Source organism: Crocuta crocuta, unplaced genomic scaffold, assembly GCF_008692635.1.
Source record: "Crocuta crocuta isolate KB4526 unplaced genomic scaffold, BGI_CrCroc_1.0 scaffold141, whole genome shotgun sequence".
Lineage (NCBI taxonomy): Eukaryota > Metazoa > Chordata > Mammalia > Carnivora > Hyaenidae > Crocuta > Crocuta crocuta.
This window is the reverse complement of record NW_027527951.1, coordinates 6,131,653-6,158,634: the sequence shown is the minus strand read 5'-3', so window position 1 is coordinate 6,158,634 and position 26,982 is coordinate 6,131,653. Positions and strand designations below refer to the sequence as shown.

General features: G+C 39.9%; 1 protein-coding gene across 4 annotated transcripts in view; it reads right to left on the bottom strand.

Annotated features, from left to right (window-relative positions):
* The window catches only part of SLCO5A1 (solute carrier organic anion transporter family member 5A1), a 148,225-nt gene that overhangs the window by 4,478 nt on the left and 116,765 nt on the right, over positions 1-26,982 (bottom strand). For 2 of the 4 annotated variants that reach the window (XM_077752491.1, XM_077752492.1), the window contains 4 exons: positions 12,551-12,710; positions 10,262-10,503; positions 8,018-8,082; positions 4,787-5,308 (listed from right to left, as the gene is read on the bottom strand). In XM_077752491.1, the coding sequence (XP_077608617.1) occupies positions 4,851-5,308; positions 8,018-8,082; positions 10,262-10,503; positions 12,551-12,710 (925 nt within the window). In that variant the 3' untranslated portion in view covers positions 4,787-4,850. Of the gene's footprint in view, positions 1-4,786; positions 5,309-8,017; positions 8,083-10,261; positions 10,504-12,550; positions 12,711-26,982 lie in introns of those variants that run through there. The other 2 variants (XR_013332243.1, XR_013332244.1) reach the window with 1 other exon arrangement.

The following is a 26,982-nucleotide window of genomic DNA, read 5'->3' as shown; positions in this document are numbered from 1 at the left end:
CTTGCATTCTGGGAATCTCCCTAGATTTCCAAAAGCAAAGCGCATGCAGTCCCTTATCAGTGGAATACTGTAAATTCAGCGGCGCAGTTTGGTGGTGAGCATGCATCAATATTTTTAGCACCAAGGCATTTTTTTTTTTAATGTTGCAAAAGCAAATACCCAGGGAGGGTTTTCATCATATTTTACCCTTCGCAGGGCTGAGTAGAAATGAAGTGCTTAAAATAATCTGTTCAAACATACACAGATCTGATTCCAATGTAGCAAGAAGTCTGGGCCCGACAGCCAGCAGCAACCTGGACGTGAGAAAATGAGAGAAAACAAAAAAGGTACAGAGCACAAGGCTACTACCTTTACGGCCAGCCATGGCACTCCCTCCCACACCAGGAAGGGGGAAGTACAAGTTGTGTAAAGGCTACCTACCGGTCTGTATAACAGAATTAGCCAATCTGCCGTCTAGACAATTCTGGGATTATACAGTATTTTGATACCTATCTGCTACTTAGGATATTTCATGGGCACCAATATGTCAATACTGATATTCATGTTTCTGTGCCATTTAGGATGTTTTCAGTCCATGCACACTGAAAATATGATTACCCCCCCCTACCCCCCACCCCCACTCCTGGGCACCCTTGAGAATTTCCACAAATGCTTCAGGTCCATTCAAACCATACAGCTGCTGTTTGGTGTGCTTATGGTTGATGCCAAACAGGCTCCAAAAAGAAACTTTCTGGCTCCAAGCCCACCAAAGAATGCCAGCTGGAATTGCAGACTGAGGAAGAATTTTCTTGGTAGTTGGGGAAAATGTAAGGCTGCCATCACTTCCTCCTCTGATTTCCAAGTGCAAGCTCCCTGTTTCTGTGCATGTTATAGCGGCTACTACAGTAACAAGCAGGTCAGTTGTCTGATATATAACGTGTAACATTTTGTATACGTTCCTCTAAACTGTAACACTTTGTATGCGTTCATTTAAAACTTTTATTAGGAAACTCAAAGCCCATATTCACTAAAAATTAATGGAAATGTTAACATTCTGAAAGAGAAAGAAAGAAAAAGCATACACTTAAAATACCCACAAAGCTCAGATTCAATCATTCTGAACTACATTTCCTCGTGTTTCATTTCAGAAACTCTACTGGGAGTCAATGCTAACATCGAAATTGGATTTGTTCTATATTAAATATGAGCCATAAATAAATAATTGAGGTATGACAATTTTGAATATAACACTTATTAGCTAAATCAATATAAGTTACCTTGAAAATCTAAACATCAAATTTTGACGTTTCCTACAGATTTTGTTTTCTATCCTACACAAAGAAATAATAACTTCCCTACTCTTCAGGAACAGCAACACATCAAAAGATGAAATGCTTTACCTCAATAAATTATAGTCACACTTGTCTTTGTTAACCAAAGCTATTGTAGGCATTATAAAACATAAGAAGCAGATGGTGGAGACAAAAAGCTGCTTCTGAACCCTGACTTGGCCATTCTGTATAATCCTAAACAAGTCTCTTTACCTCTCTGAGTCTCAGTTTTCATGATCTGTTTATAAAAAAAAAAAGAAAGAAACACAGAATGAAAACAGTTATCTTGCAAAGTTATTAAGAGTATTAAAATAAATTATGTATATTAAGTGTTTGACAAAATTCTCTGAAATAAGCAACACTCAACAAAAACTAATTTGTTTCTTCTGTGCTCCCCTTCCTCCCCAACCTTAGTTCTGAATGACTTTTGACTGTTTTCAAGAATTAAATTCACCTAAAAAGGATAAGGGCTTCATTCTAAGGGAGAGAGCTAAAAAAATGTGCTCCAACCAGCCACCCTCCCCCTGGGAGTTTATAATTAATGGGCTAGACTCGTGGATATTATATTTGCATATTAAAGCCAAATAATGCATTAATCTACAGAATTGATAAAAGAACAAGGTGACCTTTTCCCAAAACAAGTGATTAGAATCCTAAGCTCATGGAAAGTGGTAATTAGATGGGCATGGAGGAGGGCACTTGTGGGGATGAGCACTGGGTGTTATATGGAAACCAACTTGACAATAAACTATTTAAAAAAAAAAAGTGGGAATTAAATTTATAACAGGAGCTGTAACTATTAAGTAGCAAGCATGTAAGAACCTCATATCTACAATGAAATGGTGCCATTTATAAAATAGTCGCTCTAGTTGACTATGCAATATTCCAAGGCTGCTACCAGGACCCAAAGCATTTTGGGGACAATTCTTAATTGGTACATATTTCAAAATTTTAGTCTTCCATGATTTTCACTACTTACTCTACACTCACCAACAACACACTAATGATACAGCTGCTATTTATAAGTATCACAGACTTGAGGAAGTACAATATCAACATCGTGGTGTACAATTTGGGCCAATTTCTTTGAATTCTGGCCTAGTCAACCTAAAGAATTTCATAGAGTGGCAGATAGTAATTGACTGAAACAGTGCCCAGTAGAGCACTGGCACCTGGTCAAGGTTACTGAACTGGATGACCGTTCAAGGAAGAGAAAGAGGGCTCTTGAATCATACCCAAAGCGTCTGTCACTTCTTACCCAGGAGTTCTGAGAGCAGCTCCTTTTCAAAATATACTACCAAGAAGAGACAGATTGTAAGAGTGTTGGATCATACAATCTTGGCTTTAAGAAAGAAAAAAAGAAAGTGCTACTCCCATCCAAATGTAGTTCTCTCAATGTAGTTCCTTAGCAATTAGAGGAAAATTAAGAAAACACCACCTCTCCCCAACCTGTATATCTTTAGCTCCAATCCAAAAGGAAACTTTCCCTTCTAAAGGAGCAAAGATCTCCCATAGAGAGTAAACAGGAACCCTGAATTACCAGAATAGACACTAAGTTAATCAGCAACGTTCTCTGAAGATGTTCAATATACACTACGTTGATCAAAGTTTGACAGACACCAGTGCAATTCCAGGCAACAATGGACTTAGGACTCAGCCAAACGAGACTGCTCAAAGGGAAGTCCTTGTCACCTGAGACCACCAGCTCCACTGCTTGTAGATGTTACTCAGTCTAATAGTGATAACCATCTCCACAAACCGTGCAACCAAAAGAACCATGTGACAATATCATTCTTAGGTAGAGAGGAAACCAATATTGGCCCCAGGAGTGTTCACAAGACCCCACAGTGTGATGAAGGGTGAAAGCCTGAATTATGGGGCAGTCTGTCAATCACTTCCCCTCCGTGGAAGAGTGTAAGCCAGCCAAGGAAACCATTTCCCAAATTAGCCCCTACATACGCATAGGCTCTTTGGCAGAAACTGTTCACAATTATGTTGGTATTTGGACCCTCCAGTCCCTCTTAACTCTGGGTTGTCAGGATTCTTTTTCTGAGTAGCCAGACTGCAAGAGTTAACTTGCTGTCCGTGCTGGCAGGAAGCATCTACCTTAAGAACCATGTAGAAAGCATTCCGTGTGGTACCTAAGTCAAAGTGATGTGCTGGGAGGAACTGAAAAGGATGATGGATGAGAATCCAACGTGACTTTAGGAACAGAAAAATCCTCTCTCAGAATCGCTTCAGGAAGGTTACAGGAGGAAGGAATCAAAGGGAGGCGTAAAACTGTTCGAACTCTGATAAAGTAGAATTCAGGATGACAGACAAGTTGATTTTAAGTAACTTCCAATCATTACTTAGGATCATACTCTGGGGCCAGCTCACAGATCTCCCTTCTCCTATATTCAGAGTGATTTTTCTTATCACAGGTGTAGCTTCCCTGATTTAATTACTCAACGTCAGGGGGCAACCATGGCAATTTTCTGTGCATAAAAAAGAAAACAGGACAGACTTGCTAGGGCTTCTAGATGTACAACTAAATTGCTCAGGTCAGACTCAATTGTACCTCTGTGGAATTTCTTTTTCCAACCATTTTGCGTGTCAAGGTTACAGTCCTTAACTACCCTTGTGTGGGCCCATAAGAGCCAAAAGGATTTCTGTGGCATTTTTCTTTGGAGGAGAATGCCATCGGTTTCTCTCCTTATGATACATCCCAAATTCATTTCTAGCCATATTGTTTAGCACACTAGTTTTAAAACCCCTGGCAAAAGAATACTGGAGCTTATACTCAAGCTATCAGATTTAGGATTCAGCAGACTCTTTACCTTATAATGGGGCAGACAGACTAAAAGAGAATGTGTCTTATGAAGAAAGTAGCTGTTCCTTTTATCACACTATGCATATGATTCCTTTGAAGCATTTGAAAAATTCTACCTGATTTATAACTCTGCTATGGCTTAAAATGCTATTAACAGTACTTTAGGGAAAGGTTATTGTCCTCTTTTCAAAACATTTCTGCTTTAGTCTCTGAAAGCAAAAGTAACATGCCACACTTATATTTTCCCAATCAAAATTGCATAGTTGAGGCAAATTCATTTGTGCTTTGTAGCGGAACTCACAGTAGGTGTTCATATCTAAAAACTTTGATGTGTAAATGCAAAGTCATGGTCAAGCTCACCTTTGTCTGGAGTGTATGCTAACGATATGCAGCGCCATTACACTTCCCACGATTTTGTGAACCAGGCACCTCTCAGCCTTCTACCATGCTGGAGCATGAGCGTTAAATTAACATAGCAGAAATGGTAACAACTCTATCTAAACTCCTCCTTCTTGGAGAGAAGGGGGGAGAAGGCTCTCAGTCTTGTTGAGGTATCCAGCCCTCAATCAACAGTGGCTGTGTATACTGAGTTTTGTTGGTTTGAGGATTGTATCTTTAGAGGTTAAAAAAAGAAAGAAAGAAAAGAAGGCACGGGTGTTTCTCAAGTTGCCATATTCAACTCAACCAACAAAACTAGAGTCTTCCATTTTCAAGCTTCAGGAGGGAGGCTACATGGCAGTTGGGCTTTCTTCCAGCCCCGGGTCCGGGGAGGAGTTTATTGCTTCGGGGAAGGGCCCCGGGTAGGTCTGTGCTGTGTAGTGGATGCCTTTCCGCAGGCCAGTCTCTTCCCGGGACTCCCCCTGGCTGCTGAAAGCTGGGCAGGATCGAGTCCGGGCCTCCTTGTCGGCACTGCCCGAGTGGCCCACTCTCTCGCTCACGGTGCTCAGAGGGAACTCTCTCCACCTCTGCCTCTGCAGCTCGTCCTCCTTGTATTTAATGGAGTACCAGGCCAGAAAAATAAAAACAAAGCCAACAAATTTGAGGCCGGCCGCCAAACCGAAATAGACAAAACGAAATGAGGTCACGTTGTACTCCCAGCAAGAGCCTTGCACCCCACATTCCTGTTGCCAGAGCATGCAGGTGGTGTCAATGACTGCGCCAAAGTAAATTGGAGTAGGAATGTACGCTAGCGTCGTAGAGAGAAAAAAAAAAAAAAGGGAAGAAGATTTAGCCTGTCTTGCAAGAGACAATGGATTTGTAAATAGCAATATGCATCTTTGCTCTAAAACCAGCGGAGGGGAGCGGTTTTCTTGTGTTATTTGACTGTTTCAAATAGGTCACATCTTATCATAATATGTTTATTATAAAAATGTTCACTAAGTTATAAACACTTCCAATATTCCAGTTTGCAACACAGTCAGAATATGTTGCTGATTTTTAAGGCCATAAAAATGTCTATTGTTTAAAATTAAGTTATGGAATCCTCTTAAACTTAAAAATCAGATTGTCATTAAATTTTTTTAATGTTTTCTTTATTTTAGAGAGAGAAAGATAGAGCATGAGCAGGGGAGGGACAGAGAGAGAGGGAGACACAGAATCTGAAGCAGTCTCCAGACTCTGAACTGTCAGCACAGAGCCCGATGCAGGGCTTGAACCTACAAACCGAGAGATAATGACTTGAGGCAAAGTCAGACACCTAACCAACTGAGCTATCCAGGCGCCCCTCAGTTTCTGTCATTAAATACTCGAGAGGCTATACTAACCCTTTATGATCCACTAAGAGTCAGTACTTGGTTTTTATGTGTTGGGTTCTCGCCCTCGGGTACAAGGAGGGTAAGAGGAAAACAGTGTCCCCAGAAGTCAAAAACCACATCAAATGGCCAATTGTACAAAGGCATTTGAGGTATAGAAATAATTAAAGCATAAAATTCATCTTTGAATCTTGCAAAACATCTGTCATGATAGTATCTTCATTGTTCGGGCTAGGAGATAGACATTTCTTTACTACTGTGAGAGGGAAAGTCTACCCAAGTACACTTCCTTCACCACCCATTACTCCCTTTGCTGAAAAATGTTCCCATCCGCAAACTGTTCACCTGGTAATGATCAACCCCTCTTCTAAATTCCTTACTCATTCAGAGGCACCATATTCCCACTGAATTTTGTATATGCCTCCATTTTATCAGCTATGATGCAACATTTAAACTGTTTGCAGATTTGTCACCCATAAGCTCTTTGATGGCAGAGGCCATGCCTTTTACTCCTTGTATCTCAAGGATCTATCAGGGCAGCCCATGGATCGTCAATGAGTTTATAAAAGGAAGTGATGGGAAGGAACAAGGGAGAAAAAAAAAGGAACGAAAGAGAGGAAAGAAGGGAAGAAGGTGGGCTAGTAGCCCAGAAAGCTGTATGTATGTGATGTGTTTTTAAATATGTTGTATTCATTTAAAATGAAGTATGATCACTACAATTAAAATTTAACATTATTAAAATATATAACACCCTCTTTTTGCCTTGGCATTTTGGGAAATGGAAATTGGTTTGTTGGCCCAACTATTATTTTTCATAATCAGCAGAACTTAAGTGATGGTTAAATTATAAATTAAATTGTAAAAGCCTACCACTTGTTCCTAATGCTGAACATCCCTCTGTTGACTCACCTTTACTTCCAATTCCATATGAAATCACCTCAACTCCATGGCTTCAAAGATAGGCAGAGCAAAAAGGAGGAACTATTTTTTTCTTTTCCTATTTAACTAACTCTTTGCTAAACACATTTCCTTCTTTGAAAACAACTTTATAGTTGTCCACAAGACATGGAAGGCAAACTTCTTAATGACTTCAAAAGATGTCAGAATTTCCTATAACCAGCTGGCTTTGAAAAATGGGACCTTCAACGTTTTATCAGTAGCAAAATGCAAGCTACCCGTTCAATGCAACTAGAAGCCATTGAGGGTCACTGGAAAGTCCTTACCCTCAGACTGGGCCATCTACCAGAACATGATGACAATTTGAGAGTTCCTGAGAAGATTAATGTTTCAAAGGGTCAGAGGATACCATTTTATCCAAGATGGAAATTAACATTTAAATTTTAAAAAAAACAACATTTTTTTGGTCCTGTGGACAATGATACTGATTACTGGGGGAAGTAACAGTTGAAGAAAATGACAGACTGCCACTTACATAAGAAAAAAAACGCTTCATGATGAGGAAGTCAATTAAAAACACACTCCTTTCCATCCAGGGAATGGGCTACTTCACACACTATTTCCCACGCATTGTCCCAAAACGCCACAGAATGATACGGTGTTTGTCAAAATCAGAACGATATTCTTCATGCCCCAATGGACTCTGCGACATACTGACAGTGCTAACAAGCTTCTCTTCAATTTGGGGATCTGTCTTTGTTCTTTCCAGAGGTTTTTTATTTCTTTTCCTCAGAAAACTTGATAGATATACTTTTTTCCCAGTCCAATAAAATTATTGTAAAGAAGTAAGGAATCAAAATTTTCACAAGTAATGTGAGTGCCAATTCCCATCACTTTCATGTTACAAAGGCATAAAGGGACAAAAACCCCAAGACCATAAGGCCATGGCAATTGCTTGCTTCAGTATTTCTTACTGTACAAAATTTTCTGGGGAATTTAGCCCAAGTTTATTATGCTCATTGCAAAAAAGAAACTGTTCATTTTGTTCTGTTTCATCAAATGACAGAACTGGGTAGCTTCGAGTTCAAATCAGAAAGTAAAAACATTGTGCCCTCACCACTAACCTCTGTCAAATCCTAGCTACTACTAATGGTAAGAAACGATTGACTTGCCATTTAAAAAGGACAGTGAGAATTTGTATCTGTAAGGAGGAACTAAGAAGCACGGGTGGAAATTCAAGAACATACCAAGTGTTCGCAATAAAACAAACTGCATCCCCAGCGCAAAAGGTCTCTCCTCATCTTCTACCGACCTATGGAGACAGGAAAGAAAGAAATGTTTTATGATATTGGCAGCAAGAAAATGAACATCAAAGCAGGCCTGCTTAGTGCAGAGCTTGGGACCAAAGAGCTTCTGTGCCAAAATATTTATTTACTAGAAGTTTTTTTTTTTTTTTTTTTTGAGAGAGAGCAAGAGAACACAAATGGGAGAGAGAGGCAGAGAGAAAGGAGGAGAGAGAATCCCAAGCAGGCTCCATGCTCAGCGCAGAGCCCGGGGTGGGGCTCAATCCCACAATGCGGGGATCATGACCTGAGCCGAAATCAAGAGTTGAACGTTTAACTGACTGAGCCACCCAGGTGCCCCTATTTACTAGAATTTATTAACAACAGCCAAACAAGACTGCTGATATAGCTAAATCTGACTAAGTTCTCCCCAGTGAAGACTCCAAAGAAACTCTAATGAACTCTGTTTCTGTGTAAATACTGGTAGAGGGCCAAAGATTCATGGTTGAAGGTACAGAAGTAGCTCTGAGCTTCCCAAATCAGTTCTGTGAAAAACCATATATAGTATTTTATCCTAACTACTGCATTCTTTTTTCTATTTGCTTACACTTTCCAGAGGGTAGGTGTGTAGATCGAAAGTTAGTCCCATATTTTCTCAAGGAAACGTATAGAGGGAAAAAAGCTAAAGAAAGAACTAGAGTCAAAAAGGAAAAAAGTATAAAAAAACAAGTCAAATGTTAGAAAAAGAATGAATCCCTCCCACCACATTATTTTTTTTCTTCTTTTCCTAAAATGTACGCTCCAAGTAATTCCCACATGGCGGAAAGATTAGAATCTATTGATTTGTAATTAGCAAAGATTAAAGGGCTCCTTTTCTGATGTTTTGGGTTAAAGCCAGCTGGTGATTTGCCATGTTCAAGCACTGTAACATGGGCAGCCCTTTTCTGGGTTATTTAACATCTCTTGCAGGACTAAAGTTCAAAGAATTGGCTTATTAATGATTCACTTTTTTAAAATGCTGAAGCACCTTATCCTTTCTGTCCCATACACATCGACTTCTAGGTATAGCATGTCACATTCCCAAGGGCTGTTACACTTGCCATCTTTTCGCCACCTTCCTTAACTTTTCCTAGCCATTGGCCCAAAGGTGCACACACCACTTTTACTCCGTACGGATCTGTTGATGGAGAAGTGAGTGAACAAAGCAATGGGCCTCCCATTGGGTGCTATTGTCTTACTGTTGAGGAATGAATTGGCTGGGAAACATCTAACTCAGCTTCCCATAGAAGAGAAGCCAAAATATGCAGAATAAGCAGCAAACAGCCCAGCTGCCCTGCTGAGAGTGATGTCGGGCAGGTGTGACCACCAGGTGTCCAGCAGCGTGAGGTACTGAGGGGCCAGGAAGGAGGTAAAGGGAGAATGAGAACAGTTCCCTCTCCTCCTCACCCCTTCCCTGCACCGCCTCCCTGTCCTCCAAAAGCTGCAGGCTGTGCTTTACCTTCACCACACCACCCCCGTCCTTCTCTGCCTGCTGCAGCCTTTACCGCAAATGTCCACACCCTTATCTGAATGTGTCCATGTCAACATTTTTAATAGGACTTCCATGAAAGTAACGTCTGTGTTCCCTTATAAGCAAATAAGCACAAACGGGATATATAATAAAGCACGGCATGAATGGCTGAAAAGAGACATCTCCCAATCTGTCCTTTCCTTGGGTCCCCTCCCAAACTGTGTATGATAGTAAAACCCACGAACTCAGCATTTGGAGCTGCAGGCCCAGCATGAACTCTCACTGGTGCTGGAGGTGCTATATCTCTACAAGGTGGGAGATAATGTTCTTTGCTGTAGGTAAGATTTATCAACTTCACCAAATGACTTCCTGCCCCCACTGGAGTCAGGCTTCTTGTGACTAACATGGTGACAGCTTTCAGTTCCTGCACTTGAACCTTATAGGGCACAGACTTTAGGAAGCAAAGGCACTCCAAAAAAGTTTCACCAAACTATAGGAATAAAACCCATCTGAATAAAGAACGTTCTGGAGTATGAGATGTTACAACCTCCCTTTCCCTTCTGGACCTGGGAAAACACTTCCCTTAAGCTCAGCAAGCAAATGTGTGAAAGCTTTCCCACACCAATCCCAGTTTGGAACGTGTATTCTGGCAAATTCTGTTGTAAGTAACCCACCTGGGAGCCGAGTGCTGTTCTCACCTGAGTGTTACAATGATGGCCGATGGCTGGGCACATGCTGTGATGAAGGTGACAATGAAAAGGAAAATTAAGAACGGGATAAGGGTATTGCAGGCCCGTTTACACTTCCCAGACACAGCATAGCCATTCTCGTTGAGATAGGTTTTGACAATAACGACACGGAGCTGACTGCGCTGGCCCACCGTGGGTGGAGTGATCACTTGCCGGCTTTGGACACACGTGCATTCTGTGTAATTCCTTATCTACGGGATAACAAAGATTGACTGTAAGGCAACAAAAGCATAGGCAGATTAAGACAAAGTTAAAAGCTTTACAGTAACTCCCATATTTAAATATGCATCATTTTTAATTGAAAATACATCCTCGTTGGGGTGCCTGGCGGGGGCTCAGTAGGTTTAGCGTCCGACTTCGGCTCAGGTCATGATCTCATGGTTCATGGGTCAGAGCCCTGCCTTGGGCTCTGTGCTGACAGCTCAGAGCCTAGAGCCTGCTTCAGATTCTGTGTCTCCCTCTCTCTCTGACCCTCCCCTGCTCATGCTCTGTCTCTCAAAAATAAGTAAACATTAAAAAATGAAGAATGAAAATACATCCTCATTACTAATAACAAATATCCAAAGTGTGCATCTAACAATATCTGCTGATGAAACTTTTTAACCTAAACTTTTATTAGGAGCTTTCAACACTCCATTCCATATGCTCATTCGGGTCACAATTATGTGCTGCTTCAACTGCTGTTTAAATCTTGGGCTCTCTGATTAGAGAAGCCCTTCAAACACAGGAACCAAGCCTTAAGTTTATTTGTGCCCACCAGAGCACATAACATAAGCCAGAACACAAGATAGGACCCAAAGTAAAATATTTGTTACATAAAGGCAGAGAATTCATGATGCAATTGTGATGACTTTGGCGCCAGTAGCAGTGAACATACCACTGGCTGTTTCGTTTGAAACAAGCTAATTCAAGGAACTAAAAAGCCATTTCAAATAGGGGCACCCGAGTGGCTCAGTGGTTAAGCATCCAGCTGCGGCTCAGGTCGTGATCTCACAGTGTGTGAGTTTGAGCCCCGCGTCGGGCTCTGTGCTGGCAGCTCAGAGCCTGGAGCCTGCTTTGGATTCTGTGTCTACCTCTCTCTCTGATCCTCCCCAGCTCACATTCTGTCTGTCTGTCTGTCTCTCTCTCTCTCAAAAATAAATAAACATTAGAAAAACTTTTTAAAAAGCCATTTCAAATAAAAACAGCCAATTAATCTTTCTGCCTATTGTCTTGTTTTCACTGAACAGACATCAACTGAACTCACTATCATTGTGACCTCTCAGTCACTTAGAGAAGCAGTAGCAACAAATATGAGGATGGGGCGTCACTTGGCCCTCTGTGCTCTGGGGACTGCTGGCCTCTTTTTAGGAATGAGGACTGTAAATTAGAGGATTCACTCATTCATTCACTCCCAGGACTTATCCACCAAAAACACATCTCATTGTCTCTTTCAACTTGGCTACACACTGGGGCTCACCAATTATATAGTGGGGAGCCAGCCACAGGATTTCTGAATTTATCAATCTAGCATAAAACCCCAAAATCAAATATGACGATCCCAAAACATACAGTCAATAGTATAATCCCTTAACACCTATGCAGTACAGGCAAATGCACCTTAACCTTTTTACTTAAAGCAGCCTCCTACAATCCGTTCTTAAGCAAAGAATGAAACCAGGCTCAGTAAGGAACTGAGTAGAATATGAAAACCTCCCACAGTATTACAGCCTATTTATAATTCACGGGGAAGCAAATTCTCAAAATAGCCTATTCTTGAACTGACAGAAATATCTTTACTCTGAAAGTTAAAAAAAAAAAGAAAGTTTGAACTGATTGCCCATGAAAAATCCATCACCCATCTTCACAGACTTTGATCAGGGAAGGTGATCTCCAATCCTCTTCTATGGGCACCAAATGCAGTCATCTTGACCTTCAAATGCATCGCAAGGGCCCTGAGTGAGTAATGAACGGGAAGCCCAGCTTTCACCCTTATCATGTTTCACTGAGTTGGCACAGAATGTAAAGTGGGAGAGGGATGGTGTGGAACCAAGGCACTACACCCACGTGTTTCAGTCGTCCTTGGGAAAAAATGATAGCGTTGCATAATTTTTGTTCCTCTGGGTTTTTGTCAGGAGGTATTTTGGAGGTTATTCGAAGTTTCTTGAAAAGAGGGACTAAAGCCACATGTTAGCATATGAATCCTTGTCACAGGATGTTAGATCACCAATAGTACAGGAACTTGTGAAATATACTCACCCCAGTGCTAAGATTACCGCTGTTAACACAGCCAGCCAGACAAGGGTTAAAGTATGTAATTCCATCTGATCCACACACTGGCTCATACTCGTGTATTTTACAACCACAATTAACATTGCAGCTTCCTGTCAGGTTCCTGTGAGGCATGGTGAGAGAAGGTCTAAAGAGAAAAAGCAGGTCATGAGCCACATTTACTAAAATGAAACTATAAAGAAAGTTCTCGACGTTAAGTAATCTGTCCATTTTAGAGAAGCTAGTTCCATTAAATCAAAGCTATGGTACTGGAAAGTGGCCACCCTCGATAATTATTATGACTTTTAAACAAAGCATAAAGAAAAATGTTTCCATCTTCTGGGGCTGTAAATTCAATATCTTTGTAGCAAATTATTTATCCTGCCTCAATTTGATCTTCCGTCTTGGATCTTGGTGCTACAGATCTGGGCTCAGCAGTTTCAACCCTTGTTTAACTACTCGCTTACTGAAGACTCTAAGTTCTACTTTTTAACAAATTCAGGCCTCAGTTTTGTTAACTCTGTGCTAGATAAGTAACATCACTAGGAGGGCACAAACATAAAATGCATCTATTGGGGTTGTCGAAGCAGAGTGCTTTGACCAAAAACTTTAATCGTCTGGAATAAATTACCAAAGACATGGGACCCTAGAAAATGAATCGGAAGTGATTTATTTCCAAAAAAGGTCAGGAATCCTATCACTGGTTTGATTCAAACAGCAAAGGAGAATGATTCAGTCCTTCCTTCAGGATGCCCACATGTGGATTCACAGTCAATGTGGTGGGGTTTGTTTTCTCATAAGACTATGCTGTCTGATTCAAAAAATGATATAAATATGAAAAAGCTCTAATACAATCAATTCAGTCAACAGACATAAAAAAGAAAAAAAAAGGCAAGTAAGGATATAGGGCTGGGGAGAGACGTGGAAGGAAATACTGTGGAAGAACAGAGGCAGGCAGGTACCCAAGAGGGGCTCATGGAAGAATGAAAGAGGTTCTGTAGTGCTTATACTCAATAACCTCTTTCCTTGGTTTCTCTGTGGCCAATTTTTAAAATTATTTATTTATTTATTTTGAAGGGGGAGGGGCAGTGAGAGAGAATCCCATGCAGGGCTCTATCTCGTGACCCAAAATCATGACATGAACTGATATCAAGAGTCGGATGCTTAACCGACTGAGCCACCCAGGCATCCTGTGACCACCATTTTTTGTCACTGATGAAATACTGTTCCTAAAGCCACGTGTGTTGGAAACAGCAGATCTATCTTTCATCCATCCATCTTTTCATCATCCATACATTCAACCAAAGTTTGGAATGTCTGTTAAATGCTAGAACTTATCTTTAATGCCTACATTGACTATCCACCTCTCCAGCAGCATAGCCCATGCCAACTATATGTGTTAATCTATAAACATAAGGCATTATTTGTTCAAAGGGCTCTTTCCTGTGTCCTCTTTCACATTTTGATAACTGAGTCCTCAAATTTTAATAGAAGGAACAAAATCCATGGCAGTATTTAAACCATATCAAGAAAGTCTTCTAAAGAGGCAAAAGTAATATAAAGTCTGTTCTTCATTTATGTGATTCCACAGAAGAAATCTGGTCATAAGACTCTGATAATTAGGCCCACAAGCTCTTGGATTCCTATTATTTTGTTGTATATTTTAGGAAATGCAATTCTAGACCAGTAATGCTCCACACAGGCAATTTTGTTTCCTCAGCGATATTTTTGTTTGTCACAACTAAGGGAGTGCTACTGGCATCTACTGTCTAGAGGCCAGGGAAGCTTCTAAACATCCTACAATACACAGAACAACAGCCTCTCCACTTACACACATGAACAAATTAAACTGCCCAAGTCTTAATAGTCCTGAGGGTGAGGGTGAGAGAGCCCTTCTAGACCTACTACTACATTCCACAGATGACGAAATGGAGGTCCAGGGAGGCCAAATGATTCACTGTACTGCTAATCAGTGCCATTTTAACTGGCACCATATGAAAACTGTTGTGTATATTACTGTTCTCTTCACTAGTTCTTCAAAAGCGAGATAGCAAGCCATGACCAAGTAAAAGGGTTTTTATATGTTCGCATGCTTAGTCACTAAAAATGACAGGCTTCAAATCCATACAGTATAGTTATTACTATTGTTATTTAGAAGTCACAAGGAATTTTTTATTAACATCATGATTCATATCGGTTTATGAGTACCACAGATTCCAAGCACCTCTCTCTTACAGATATGTCCACTCAAGAGAAAAGAATCTAGGGGTGCCTTGGTGGCCCAGTTAGTTAAGCATCCAACTGTTGATTTTAGCTTAGGTCATGATCTCATGGTTTGTGAGTTCCAGCCCTGCATCAGGCTCCATGCTGGATGTGGAGCCCACTTAAGATTCTCTCTCTCCCTCTCCCTCTGCACCTTCCTCTCACCCAAAAACTAAAAAAAGACAGAGAGAGAGAGAGAGAGAGAGAGAGAGAATATAATATCTAGAGAGAATGTAAACAGATTTTCAAAACCCACTGATGACAGGAAGCAAAAGCTTTCCTGAGTTCCAGAAACAGAGGCACATTCCTAGGTCACCGTTGAATATGTTTGCTTTTCTCATGAGAACATAGTGTCTGAAACAAAGAAATGATACAGGAAAGCTCTAAGAAAATGAAGACAGGCAACAAATATAAATAGCAGTGAAAAGAAGTGGGCATTTGCGAAAAAGTCATTAAGGGAAAAGGCAATAAGCGGCACAAAAAAAGGAAAGATACCAACATGGTTCATGTTTTACGTTGCACTGATTTTAAAAAATAAAATAAAACAAATTTTAGGAATAATAATGTCTTGTTTGACTATCACTCACCTTTCAGAAAACAGGCTGGATTGTAATCATGGTATAAGCGTCTAAACCTGAATAGCACGATGTGCCACTCACTTGCCTGCAGTGAGCCCATTGTGGGAGCACTAAAGCCACAAGGCTGAAGTGCACCACACTTACACCATGCAAAGCGACTGCGCACCACCCTTTTAATAAGCTAAAGCGTTTCTGACAGGTTAGCTTTGCAGATAAGAGGCTCTGCTAGCTCTGAGTCAATGTAAGGGTTAATTCCAAGTGAACAAAAAGGCCTCATGAACAAACGGACTAACAAATAACCGTACAGTCCAAGCTGCAACCTTGAGAGTCACACAGGATATCTTACTATAAAAATGGCAGAATTCTAGAACTAGAGAGATGAGAGCAGTCTTTGAGATTAGCTAGTATAATTTGCTGATTTTAAAAAATAAGAAATTCTTCTATGAAAAGTACAATGATATGTCACATAATCACTGAGGCTTCAAGAAAACCTGCCACAGGGAGACCAAATGGACAAAAAAGGGAAAAAGAACAGGCTTGCTGCCCAATTTTTTTTAAGTCAATTGCTTAAGGACCAATATTTATTTAAAGTAATATACAATAATAAAACAGATTATGATTTAACATAAGTAATCATGTTCACCATGGGGCCATCACAGCTGGGTAAGAACACAGTTGTTCTCAACTCTCTCTCTCTCTCTCTCTCTCACACACACACACACACACACACACACACACCACAGTATGTCATATCATACCACTCCAAGACCTAGGAATACTTGGACTTCCCCACCTGACATATTTCTACAGGTGTCCATAAATCAAAGAGGAGCCCCCCAACCATCCTCTGCCTCCTCTTAAGTGTCTCTCTTTTAAGAAATACGAAAAGTGGGAATCCATGCATTTTATGCCCAAGTCACATGGATTAAAAGAATATGATTAACACAGCAAATACCTTAAGATACCAATCACCTAGAAAAAACTGGTATGTCTCTCATAATATCTTTATCAATTTATCTCAACATTTAGGAAGACTTCAATTAGAATGTCTTTTTTAAAATTTATTCCTCTTAAATTCTTGGCTTCATATTAAAATGCTTCCCTGGCTACACAGAGCTATGCAACTTCAGGGTTATAGTGATTATTATTATCATCATAATCATTGTTATTATTTGAAACATTTACAGAGCCTCATTTTTACTCCAGGAATTGTGTACTGAGATCTTTATATAAGTTACCTCATTTATTCCTCACAAGAATCAAAGATGGATTTAAACCGGGTTATGTCCATGTCTGTGGTGTACACCCTGAAACCCCTAAACTTGTGGGGCAGCTTTGCATAACTGTCCGTATTCTCACCTTCTCTAGCACAAGTCTTTTGGGTGCCTCATCCTGCTTCCTTCCTCTTCATCTCATACAGCTTTTTTGCCACTTAGCTTCGACTGTGACTGCGCACTGGAGTCAGAAAGAGCAGGCTCAATCCCATACTTGCAGTTCACAAGTGCTGTGAACCAATCTAAGGGGAGTTCACACCTGTGAAATAATATCTCTATCCCATGGCTGTTGAGAGGACTAGGTGAGCAAATGTACAGCCAGTGTCTAGCACTGCTCCTCGAACACAATGGGCACTAAGATACTGGTGTGCTGTCTTTATCTACACGTGAAAGAAGTATGAACTAAAGTAATACAAGCACAAGCACAAAAGGCCCTTCAATGACTTTTTACTTTTCAAAAAGGAGTAAGTCATTTTCTAAGTTACTCCTACAGATATTTCTGGAAAAAGAACCAAAGTGGGATCTAGTTTCAGGCCTACCATTTTGTAGCTGTATGACCTGGGGCCAAATCTAAGTCTATGGCTATTAATTCCCCTCTTGCCTGTATGAGGAGAGCAAGTGTAATCAAGGAATCATATATTACATAATAAAGCTAATAGAACAGGTTTCCTAGAGGACTACATTCATGAAAGCTATAATTACTATTTCCAATAATTATTTTTATTGTTAAAGTTTCCTTTAGCTTTGTAGGAAATAAATTCATACCAGTTATAACTTGAAGTTTACATATAATGACTTCCAACTTACACAAGCCATCTCTTTATTAGAGAATTAAAAGAAATTAAATTTCTTTTTTTAGTAAACTCTACCCCCAACGTGGGGCTCAAACTCATAACCCCAAGATCAAGAGTCACATGATCCACCAACTGAGCCAGCCAAGCACTAAACCATCTTTTTAAATCCAGAATCACTTTTTAAGATTTATTATTGAAATATATACAATAATACAATGTTATATTAGTTTCAGGTGTACAATATAGTGACTTGACAACTTTATACATATTCAGTGCTCACCATGATAAGTGTAATCTCACCATCTGTCACCATACAACGTTGTAACAATATCACTGACTATATTCCTTATGCTGTATTTTTCATCTCCACACTTACTTAATTTATAGCTGGAAGTTTGTACCTCTTAGTCTCCTTCGCCTATTTTGTATAAAATGACGTGTCCCTTATACAGTTTTTGAAACACGTTTATTATTAAAGTAACACTCTTTGTACAAAATCTGGAAAATACAAAAGGACTGAAAAATTAAACTCCCATGTGATGCTATCACCCAGAAATATCTGCTGTATTATGTTTTTAGTATATCACTTTCTGTTTTTTTTAATATGCATTATACATTAACATTAATAACATATTGTTACCAAGATTTTGTATAGTTCTATTTTTCCCACTAGCATTAAATGATGAACATTTCTTATTGACTATGTTAGTATGACATTATAAAATGGTAAATTTGGTCCCGAGTTTAATAATATTCAGAGGTGTTTTTGAAAAGCTTATTGTATTTAAACAGGTATTTCATAGTTTTATAGATTTCATGTTATTTGTTTAGATCTCTGTTACAAAATTTAAAATTCATTGGAAGGAAAACTTGCTCATATTTTATATCTCCTTGGTACTCTCAAAACGAAGTAAAGCAAATTTTGTTTATGTCTCCCAAACAGAGCCAAGAATAGATCGAGTCTATTCATTTCTAGCTAGAAATGAATTGTCAGCCTATTAATTAAAGTAGCTAGGATAATCCAGAGACACACATACCTAAGATCTTTTAAGCAAATTATTTGTCCTCTACTCTTCAGGAATTTCTCTTAAAATTATTAATGTCTATAATAAGTAAAAGATCTTGAATGTCACCAAAAGATTTAAACAATGGTAGAAAACGTCAGTAGGTTAAGCTGGCTGTGAGACACAGATGAGGAGTTGAATGGTCTCATTAGAGAATTTAGAAGGGATGTGGCCAGAAATGCTAGTCAGCTGGAGGGTGGAAGTAGAGTATCAAATACACCATGCGGCAGGGGCGGAAGTGGTGACAAGAGAATGACATGCATTTGGGGAAAGCTGCAGCAAAGGTCTGAATTAGCAGGCTGTATTCAATTTCCATAGTTTTAGTGCTTTGAGTCCATAACACTATACTGAGAGAGGTAACCTCAGGGAAAATTCCTAACCTCTGAGATTTTGGACTTGGCTGAACGTGGTAAATCACTCCATCCAACAGTCACTGCTGAACATAGAAAACTGAGGAAATGATTCCTCCTCACAGCTCAAGAAATCACTCCTGGAAAAGTTCTGGCCCAGTAATTCAAGTCACAAAACCAGAGGATGATATAATAGATCTCAGTTTTAAGTTCAAAGAGACGACACTTGATAAATGAAAGATAATAAAGCTAGCATTATGAAATGATTTATCAAGACCCAGTACTATTGAACAATTCTGTTCATAGGAATCAGATCTAACCCCTTTTTAAAAATTACTTGAAGAAATGGTAAAGAGGAAAGAACTCACATTGTGCAGTGTGTTTATATAAAGTGTTATTTAAGCCACAGTGTTCACAGTAAATCCTGACTCTTATGCCAACGAGAGAGGATTACAGCATACCTGTGTGAAATACAGACACAGAGGGGAAACAAAACACATTTCCTAATTAAAACTGCAGTGAAATAGTGGGTGCTGGGAATGTAATTACTTGAGTTGGAAATGGGCCAGGATATTCAGCTAGAGCATCTAGCATCTTTCATAATGAAAAATCATCAAATTCTCAAATCTGAATTTTTTAAATTTAGTGGCTGGAACACTTAACATGAGATCTAGTCTCTTACCAAATGTTAAGTGCACTATACAGGATAGTTGCCTATAGGTAGCATGCTATACAGCAGACCTTGATTGACTGAAACTTGATGTCCATTGACTGGTAACTCCCCATTTCCCACTTCCTCAAGCTACCATCCCACCTTTGATTCTATGAATTTAACTATTTTAGCTAGCTCCTATAAATGGAATCATTCAGTATTTGTCATTCTGTAACTGGCCTATTTCACTTAGCCTGATGTCTTCAGGGTTCATTGCACCTTGCAAAAGTTCTTGCTTGCTTAAGGCTGAATAGTGTCCCATTTGTATGTATATGCCACATTCTCTTTATCCATTCATCTGTTGTTGGACACTTAAGTTGTTTCCACATCTTGGCTATAAATCTGAACTTTCTAGGGGAACCACTAGTAACAAGTCAGGTTCATTCGGCAAAAAGACTGACTCCATTTTGGCCCAACAGGAAAAGTTCATGTTTCTAAACATCCCAACCCCATAGTAGGCACGTAGGTGCCCCTTGAGCATTTGATACTAATTCAAAGATGGATCAGTCATTAAGTCTTTTAATGTCAAAAGATTCACCCTGCTGGTGAACCTGGAGCTTCTCTTACAAGATTTAATACATGAAGGTGGCTTATATGTTGTGCTTGCTTCTTTGTGCTTTTTTTCTTCTTTCAGAACATTTTAATAATTAAAGCATTGCATTCAGAATCAGAGAAACCTGGGTTCAGACTTTAGTTCTAACATTTTCTGTGTGACTGAGCAAGTTGTTCAATCTTTCTGAGCTTCTTTCTTGGATTTCAAATGAGAAAAAATATCATTAAATAGTTGTTTATCAATTGCTTATCCTTCTATAATTCTAAGAGATTGGTACTGTTACTAGCCCATCTTTTTTTTTTTTAATATTTTTATTTATTTCTAGGAGAGAAAGAGAGACAGCATGAGCAGGGGAGGGTCAGAGAGAGAGGGAGACACAGACTCTGAAATAGGCTCCAGGCTCTGAGCTGGCAGTCAGCACAGAGCCCGACGCGGGGCTCGAACCCACGAACTGCGAGATCATGACCTAAGCGAAAGTCAGACGCTTAACCAACTAACCCACCCAGGCGCCCCTGTTACTAGCCCATCTAATGCACAGAGAGGTTAAGGAATTTGCAAAGTATTTTTTCAATCCTCACAGCAATGCAGCAACATAGTATCTATCAGTATCTTCACCTTAAAGATGTGGAAACCAAACACAGAAAGGTCAAATGATTGCCCCACAGTCACATGGCTAGTATATGACAAGGTCAGAGTGAAAATCTAGACTGGTTGACTAGAGAGACTGAGCAAAAGCAGGTATAAAACACAGCATTATGACTGTAACCCAGCTGTATCGAAAAATGAAGAAACAATGCACCAACAGAAACAGATACAATCTGTCTAGCTCTCTTAGTAAGGAGGTGGTGTGCAAATTTAGGAATTTGCCTATATGAAATACAAAATGTGAAGCAGCAACTGACTGCGGTGCTCAGAAAGAACACAAACTCTGAAATAGATAACCTGCAGTTCATTTGGGTCTACTCCTTATTAACTGAGGACTTTGAGCAAATCACTTCATCTGTAAGCCTGGTTTCTTTCATTAAAACATGTGGGTAATAATACACACAGCAGAGTGGCGTTGCAAGCATTATATATAAGAGATATACATGAGCAAGTGCCAATCACCATACTTGAATCAAATAGACACTGAACAAAGATTCCTCTCTTCACTGTCACTCCCTTCATCTCTCTCTTATTTGGCTTTAAAGAAGGAAAAAAAAAAGATCCCAAATGCAAGCCTCAATATCACACAGAACAGCTTTTACTTAACAGGCCAACCCATACCAATAAGCAGGTTGCATACTGCACAAGAGCACCCAGCCAAAGGAGCAAGGAGAGGCTGAAATGTAGCCCACACCCTGCTCGGTGAAAGGACCCCCTTACTCTTCACCAAACATAACTGCTGCTCTTAAAGTGCCAAGCCTAGGGGCGCCTGGGTGACTCAGTCGGTTAAGCATCCGACTTCAGCTCAGGTCATGACCTCGCCATCTGTGAGTTTGAGCCCCACATCGGGCTCTGTGCTGACACAAGCCCAGGACTGGGCTCTGTGCTGATAGCTCAGAGCCTGCAGCCAGCTTTGAATTCTGTGTTTACCTCTTTCTCTGCTCCTCTCCTGCCCATGTTCTCTCTCTCTCTTTCTCAAGAAAAAAAAAAAGTGCCATGCCTATGGAACGGCACCCCCCAAAAGTGTTTACAATAATTCAATTTTAGACTATCTTCCTAGAAGTATTTGGGAAGCCAGAGGAATTCTCCAAGGAAGCTGGGTTTTTATTTTGCTAATTTATGAACTTCGATGAAGTCAGGCTGCAAAACTGGAAAGAATGGAAACCTGAAGTAGCCTCCAGCATGCCTTATCAGGTTTTTCTCTGTTGAATACAATCAGATGAGAAGCATACCATAAATCATGGATTTAGATAATTAAGATGCTTATTTTCATCAAATTATTAAAAGGTCAGCATCAATAGATGAATAATATCCCTGCACAGAGGTAGATGCCAGACATTCATTCATCATGTAAAGAAGAAAGGGAGTTGCTTTCTATGATCTAGAAGAGAAAGGAGAAGAGAGAAGAAACTGACTTTTTTGGCCTATACTAATTGCTGGACTCTGTGCTAGGAATTACCAGAAAACTTCCCTAATACAGTCCTCAAAATCAAAACTACAACCATTTGCTTAAAATATTGGAATGCTTCGAACTGGAGGCTGAGGATGGAGGAAAGAGACACTGACTTTCCATTTTTTATCTTTCTGCAATATTTTAATTTTTCAACCACATATGTTTTATTTAATTACGTTTGTAACCAGATGTGACTGGCATTATTACCAATTTTACCATGAGGAAACCAAAACTCAATATTAGCTAATTTTTTTTTCACAAAGTCACACACTTAGAAAATTGATGGCTCTGGTACTTTTCTTTGAAAATAATACCATCTTTGACAAAGGAGCTTGAGGGGAGAGGGGAAAGAAGGCCAAGAAGTTCTTTCTTGGGACCCCTGTTTTCTCACTAACACAGAATCTGGGATGTCCAACAAGAAAAACTAGATAAGAGTAAGACAAAATACTTGAAGATAAGAATTTTTAAAAATGCAACCATGCTGGGGCATAGGAAAGGAAGCTGAGTAGGGCCAAGGAAATGGATCGCTCAGCAAAGATGAGGCCCTGCTAAGATTGGAACTCATAAATTTGTAATGGGGCCAATCAGCACAATTATATAAGTTTTGCCCATAGTGCTGGGGAGTCCAGAGTCAGTTGACTCAGGATTGGCAAGACTGATGTGGTGCTAAGCAAGGGCTTTAAAGTCTTGAGGGGACTTGCAGTTTGAAAGCAAATAAGACAGGGGGGTGCCTTCCTACCCCTTGCTGAGAATGCACTTAAAATTACAGTGAGCAAAATGAAAAGGAATAATGCTAGCAAAGAGGAATGGAAAGAGTAACACCAAACCTCATGAAAACAGCGAAGCAGATACCATGAGTTTATGTGATGAGCAGATAGCACCTTGGAGAAGAGCCAGCCTGCCCCAGAGACCCTCCATAAGGCTCCGCAAGGCTGTGTGCTCAAAGTTACCGGATGTGGCAGAAGCCCAAGGTGAGGAGGGAGCTGAGGTTGGAGGGAGAGAAAATTGTATCAGTGGACCCTTCCATTCTCATATTCACTCACCTCCATCCCCACGTCAGAGCCCACACATTCTCCAGAAAATTCTTCTCTAAAGACATTGGAAGAAATTCAAAAGGCTAAGCTCAATCTAGCTTTTAACAGCTGAGACTAAACCATCCCCCATGTTTGCAGGGGTTGAGGGTGGGGCGTATAACCTGTAAGGTGCTAGACAGAGTCTTGTCAGCCTGTAAAGCTCAGAATAAATGAACAGAAAAACCCTTAAAAACAAATGGTAAAATGTGAAGCGTAGAAAAAAAGTAAAAAAAAAAAAATAATCTAACTATATACACAGATCTGAGAAGATATTACTCCTCAAAAAGACATCAGGAATGGGGTACCTGAGTGGCTCAGTCAGTTGAGCATCCAACTTCAGCTCAATCAAGAGCTCAAGTTCATGAATTCAAGCCCTCGTCTGGCTCTGGGCTGACAGCTCAGAGCCTGGAGCCTGCTTCGGATTCCGTGTCTCCCTCTCTCCCTTACTCTTCCCCCCCAACCCCGACTCACACTTTCTCTCTCTCTCTCAAAAATGAACAAACATTATAAAAATATTTTTTAAAAGACATCAGGATGTTATGAAAAGGGAACACTCAGAATATAACAAAGCAAAAAGTTATTCTCAAAACAAAAAAAAAAATTTAGATAAAGAACAGAAAACAAAGTATGGAAGACTCTCTCAAAGCAAAGGACATAGGCAATACAAAAGTTGAACAAATTAAACATACAGGCAACCAGCCCATAAGTTCCAACAACAGATTAGCAGGAATCCTAGAGGGTGCATGGAAAATGGAGAGTGAGTAAAGCTATAGCAGAAGAAAACCTCCCTGGAGTTTAAGACATACGTGTTAGATTAAGATGGCTAAGAGAGCACCTAATGTAATAAATGAACATAGTCTTAGGCCCAAACATTCATTCATCCATTCATTCCTTCATGCAACAAACCCCATGTGTTGCTTCAGATGGTGGGGATGCAATTATTATGTAGACAGCTACAGAAACTGTTCTCAAGGAATTCATATTTCAGAAAGAGAAGGCAAAAGCAGAGCATGTGCTTCAACAAGATAACTTCAGCTAGTGGTAAGTGCTCTGAGGAAATTGAGGAGGAGTAATATGATAAAGGGGAGAATGGGCTCCCTTAGATTGGCAAAGAGGGAGAGCCTCTCTGAGAAAGTGACACTGGAAGGGTCCAGCCAAGACAAAATTGGATGGTAAAGTACTCCTTATGAAATTTCAGAACACCTTGGATAAAAAATTTCTTAAAATCTTCGAAATAAATTTGGCCACAGAGAAATGAGAGTGAGGCCTGGAGTTTAATGTCTTACCAGCAACATTAGATGCTAGATGACAAAGCAATGGTATCAAAGTTCTCTGCAAAGCAATTTATAACTTATAATTCTGTCCCCACTCAAACTATCTTTAAATGTGAGAGGAAAAAGAAAGACACTTTAATACATTTACAGAATCAGAAAGTTTTTCTTCCCACAGACTCTTTCCTAGGAAGGTATCTGGGTATTTTTCTCCAGCAAAACAAGGAGTTAACAAATAAATAAATACACAAACAACAAAAAAAAGTGGATACAACAGAGAGATACATGAAAGGAAGTTCCAGAATATAAATTATGCCTAGAGAGCAACTGGTCCAACTGAAGCAAGATTACAGAAAAACAAGAATCCAATAAAACAAAGTGTGTTGAGAACTTAAAAAGTATATATGAGCATGGTGAAAGCTGGTAGTTGGAGAGAGAAGAATAGGCCTTTAGAACTCAAGGACAGGGGTGACTGGCTGCCTCAGTTAGCTGAGTGTCCAATTCTTGATTTTGGTTCAGATCATGATCTCATGGTTCACATGGAGCCCTATGTCAGGCTCTGCTGACAGCAAGAAGTCTGCTTGGGATTCTCTCTCTGCCTCTCTCTCTCTCTCAAAATAAATAAACTTAAAAAAAAAGAAAGAACTCAAGAACAGACAACACAAGAAAGCTGTGGTCCAAATGAACAATTTTAAGCAGATTCCCATCCCCACCCTAGTTAGGGGATGACTATTTTTCTCCCATGCCTTTATTTTCTAGAGAAAATAAACCAAAGTCTATACATAAAGAAGTCTACATAAAGAAGACCTTTGGTGAGATGCTAGAATGATGACAGGGGAATTAGGTAAAAGTCTATAGAATGAACAGAAGGACCCAGGCCCCTTCCCACCACCACTCCACCCCCAAAGCTCTAGAATGCCAGAAGCTAGGCTTACAACCCTGAATCTATCCCAACACAGCCCCAGCAGAAGGGCAGGAGAACCCTTCTCCTGAGCAGCCAAAGCACTCCAGAGGTAAGGCCTCAAGTTGTGACACCCATCACCCCAATGAAAATTTCTGCTCCCCATTTCCGGTTACCTACAGTGAGATCCACCAAATGACAAGCTCTACTGTCAGACAGAGAACACTGACCTAGCTTTTCAAATGCATCTTCTTCGATACAAAGACAAAGCTAAGGATCACCAGAAATGTAAGGGAAGCTTCCAACATAACCAGGAACCAGGACAGCAAAATAAATAGAAAGCAGGCACTCAGAGGACATAGACAATTCAGGGAGGAAAACAAACTCTAAATAATGTTGGAGAAGTAACAGAAGACATTCCACCTATGGAGCAAGAGGACTAGAAGCAAGAAACAACCAAAGATCAAGAAAGAAATCTGGATGTTAAAAATACAGGGGTGCCTGGGTGGCTCAATTGGTTCAGCTTACATGATAATCTCGCAGTTCAAGCCTCACACTGGGCTCTGTGCTGACAGTATGCGGCCTGCTTGGGATTCTCTCTCTCTCTCTCTCTCTCTCTCTCTGCCCCTCCCATGCTCTCCTTCTCTCTCACTCTCTCTCTTTTAAAAATAAATAACTTTAAAAAACACAATATTCAAAATAAACATTTAGCAGAAGACTGAAAATATAGAGCTGAAGAAATATTTTCAGGGATGCCTGGGTGGTTCAGTTGGTTAAGTATCTGACTTCAGCTCAGGTCATGATCTCACGGTTCGTGGGTTTGGGCCCCATGTCAGACTCTGTGCTGACAGCTCAGAGTCTGGAGCCTGCTTTGGATTCTCTGACTCCATCTCTCTCTGTCCCTCCCCTGCTCATGCTCTGTCTCTCTCTGTCTCTCAAAAAATAAATAAACATTAAAAAAATTAAGAAATCTTTCCAAAAGTAGGATAAAAAAAGTTTATATAATATACTTGATAAAGAATAGTAGAGAATCAATGAGGGAGAGAGAAGAGAAAAATGGTGAGAAAAAAATAACAAAATTTAAATAAAAAACAAAAACAAAACTGCAAGACACAGTTTCCAGACATTGAAAGCTCACTAAGTGCTTGGAGCCGGGGATGGGAGGGATGGAAACCCACTCCAAAGTATATAATGATGAAATTCAGGAATGCCAGGAGTAAACTGGAAGCTTCTAGAAGGAAAAATAGGGTACATACAAAAGACTGAGAAAAAGAAAGGCCAGATTTCCCACAGTAGCATGAGAAATTAGATGACAATGGAGTAATAACTTCAAAATTCTGAGTGAAAATGATTCATTCAATCTCAAATTCTTTACCCAGCCAAGTTGGCAATCAAATATAATAGTTGAAAAAAAAAAAAAGCTATTTCAAGAACAATATTCAGGGAAAAAAAAGTTACAGCCTTTATAACTTTCCTGTAGCTACTGGAGG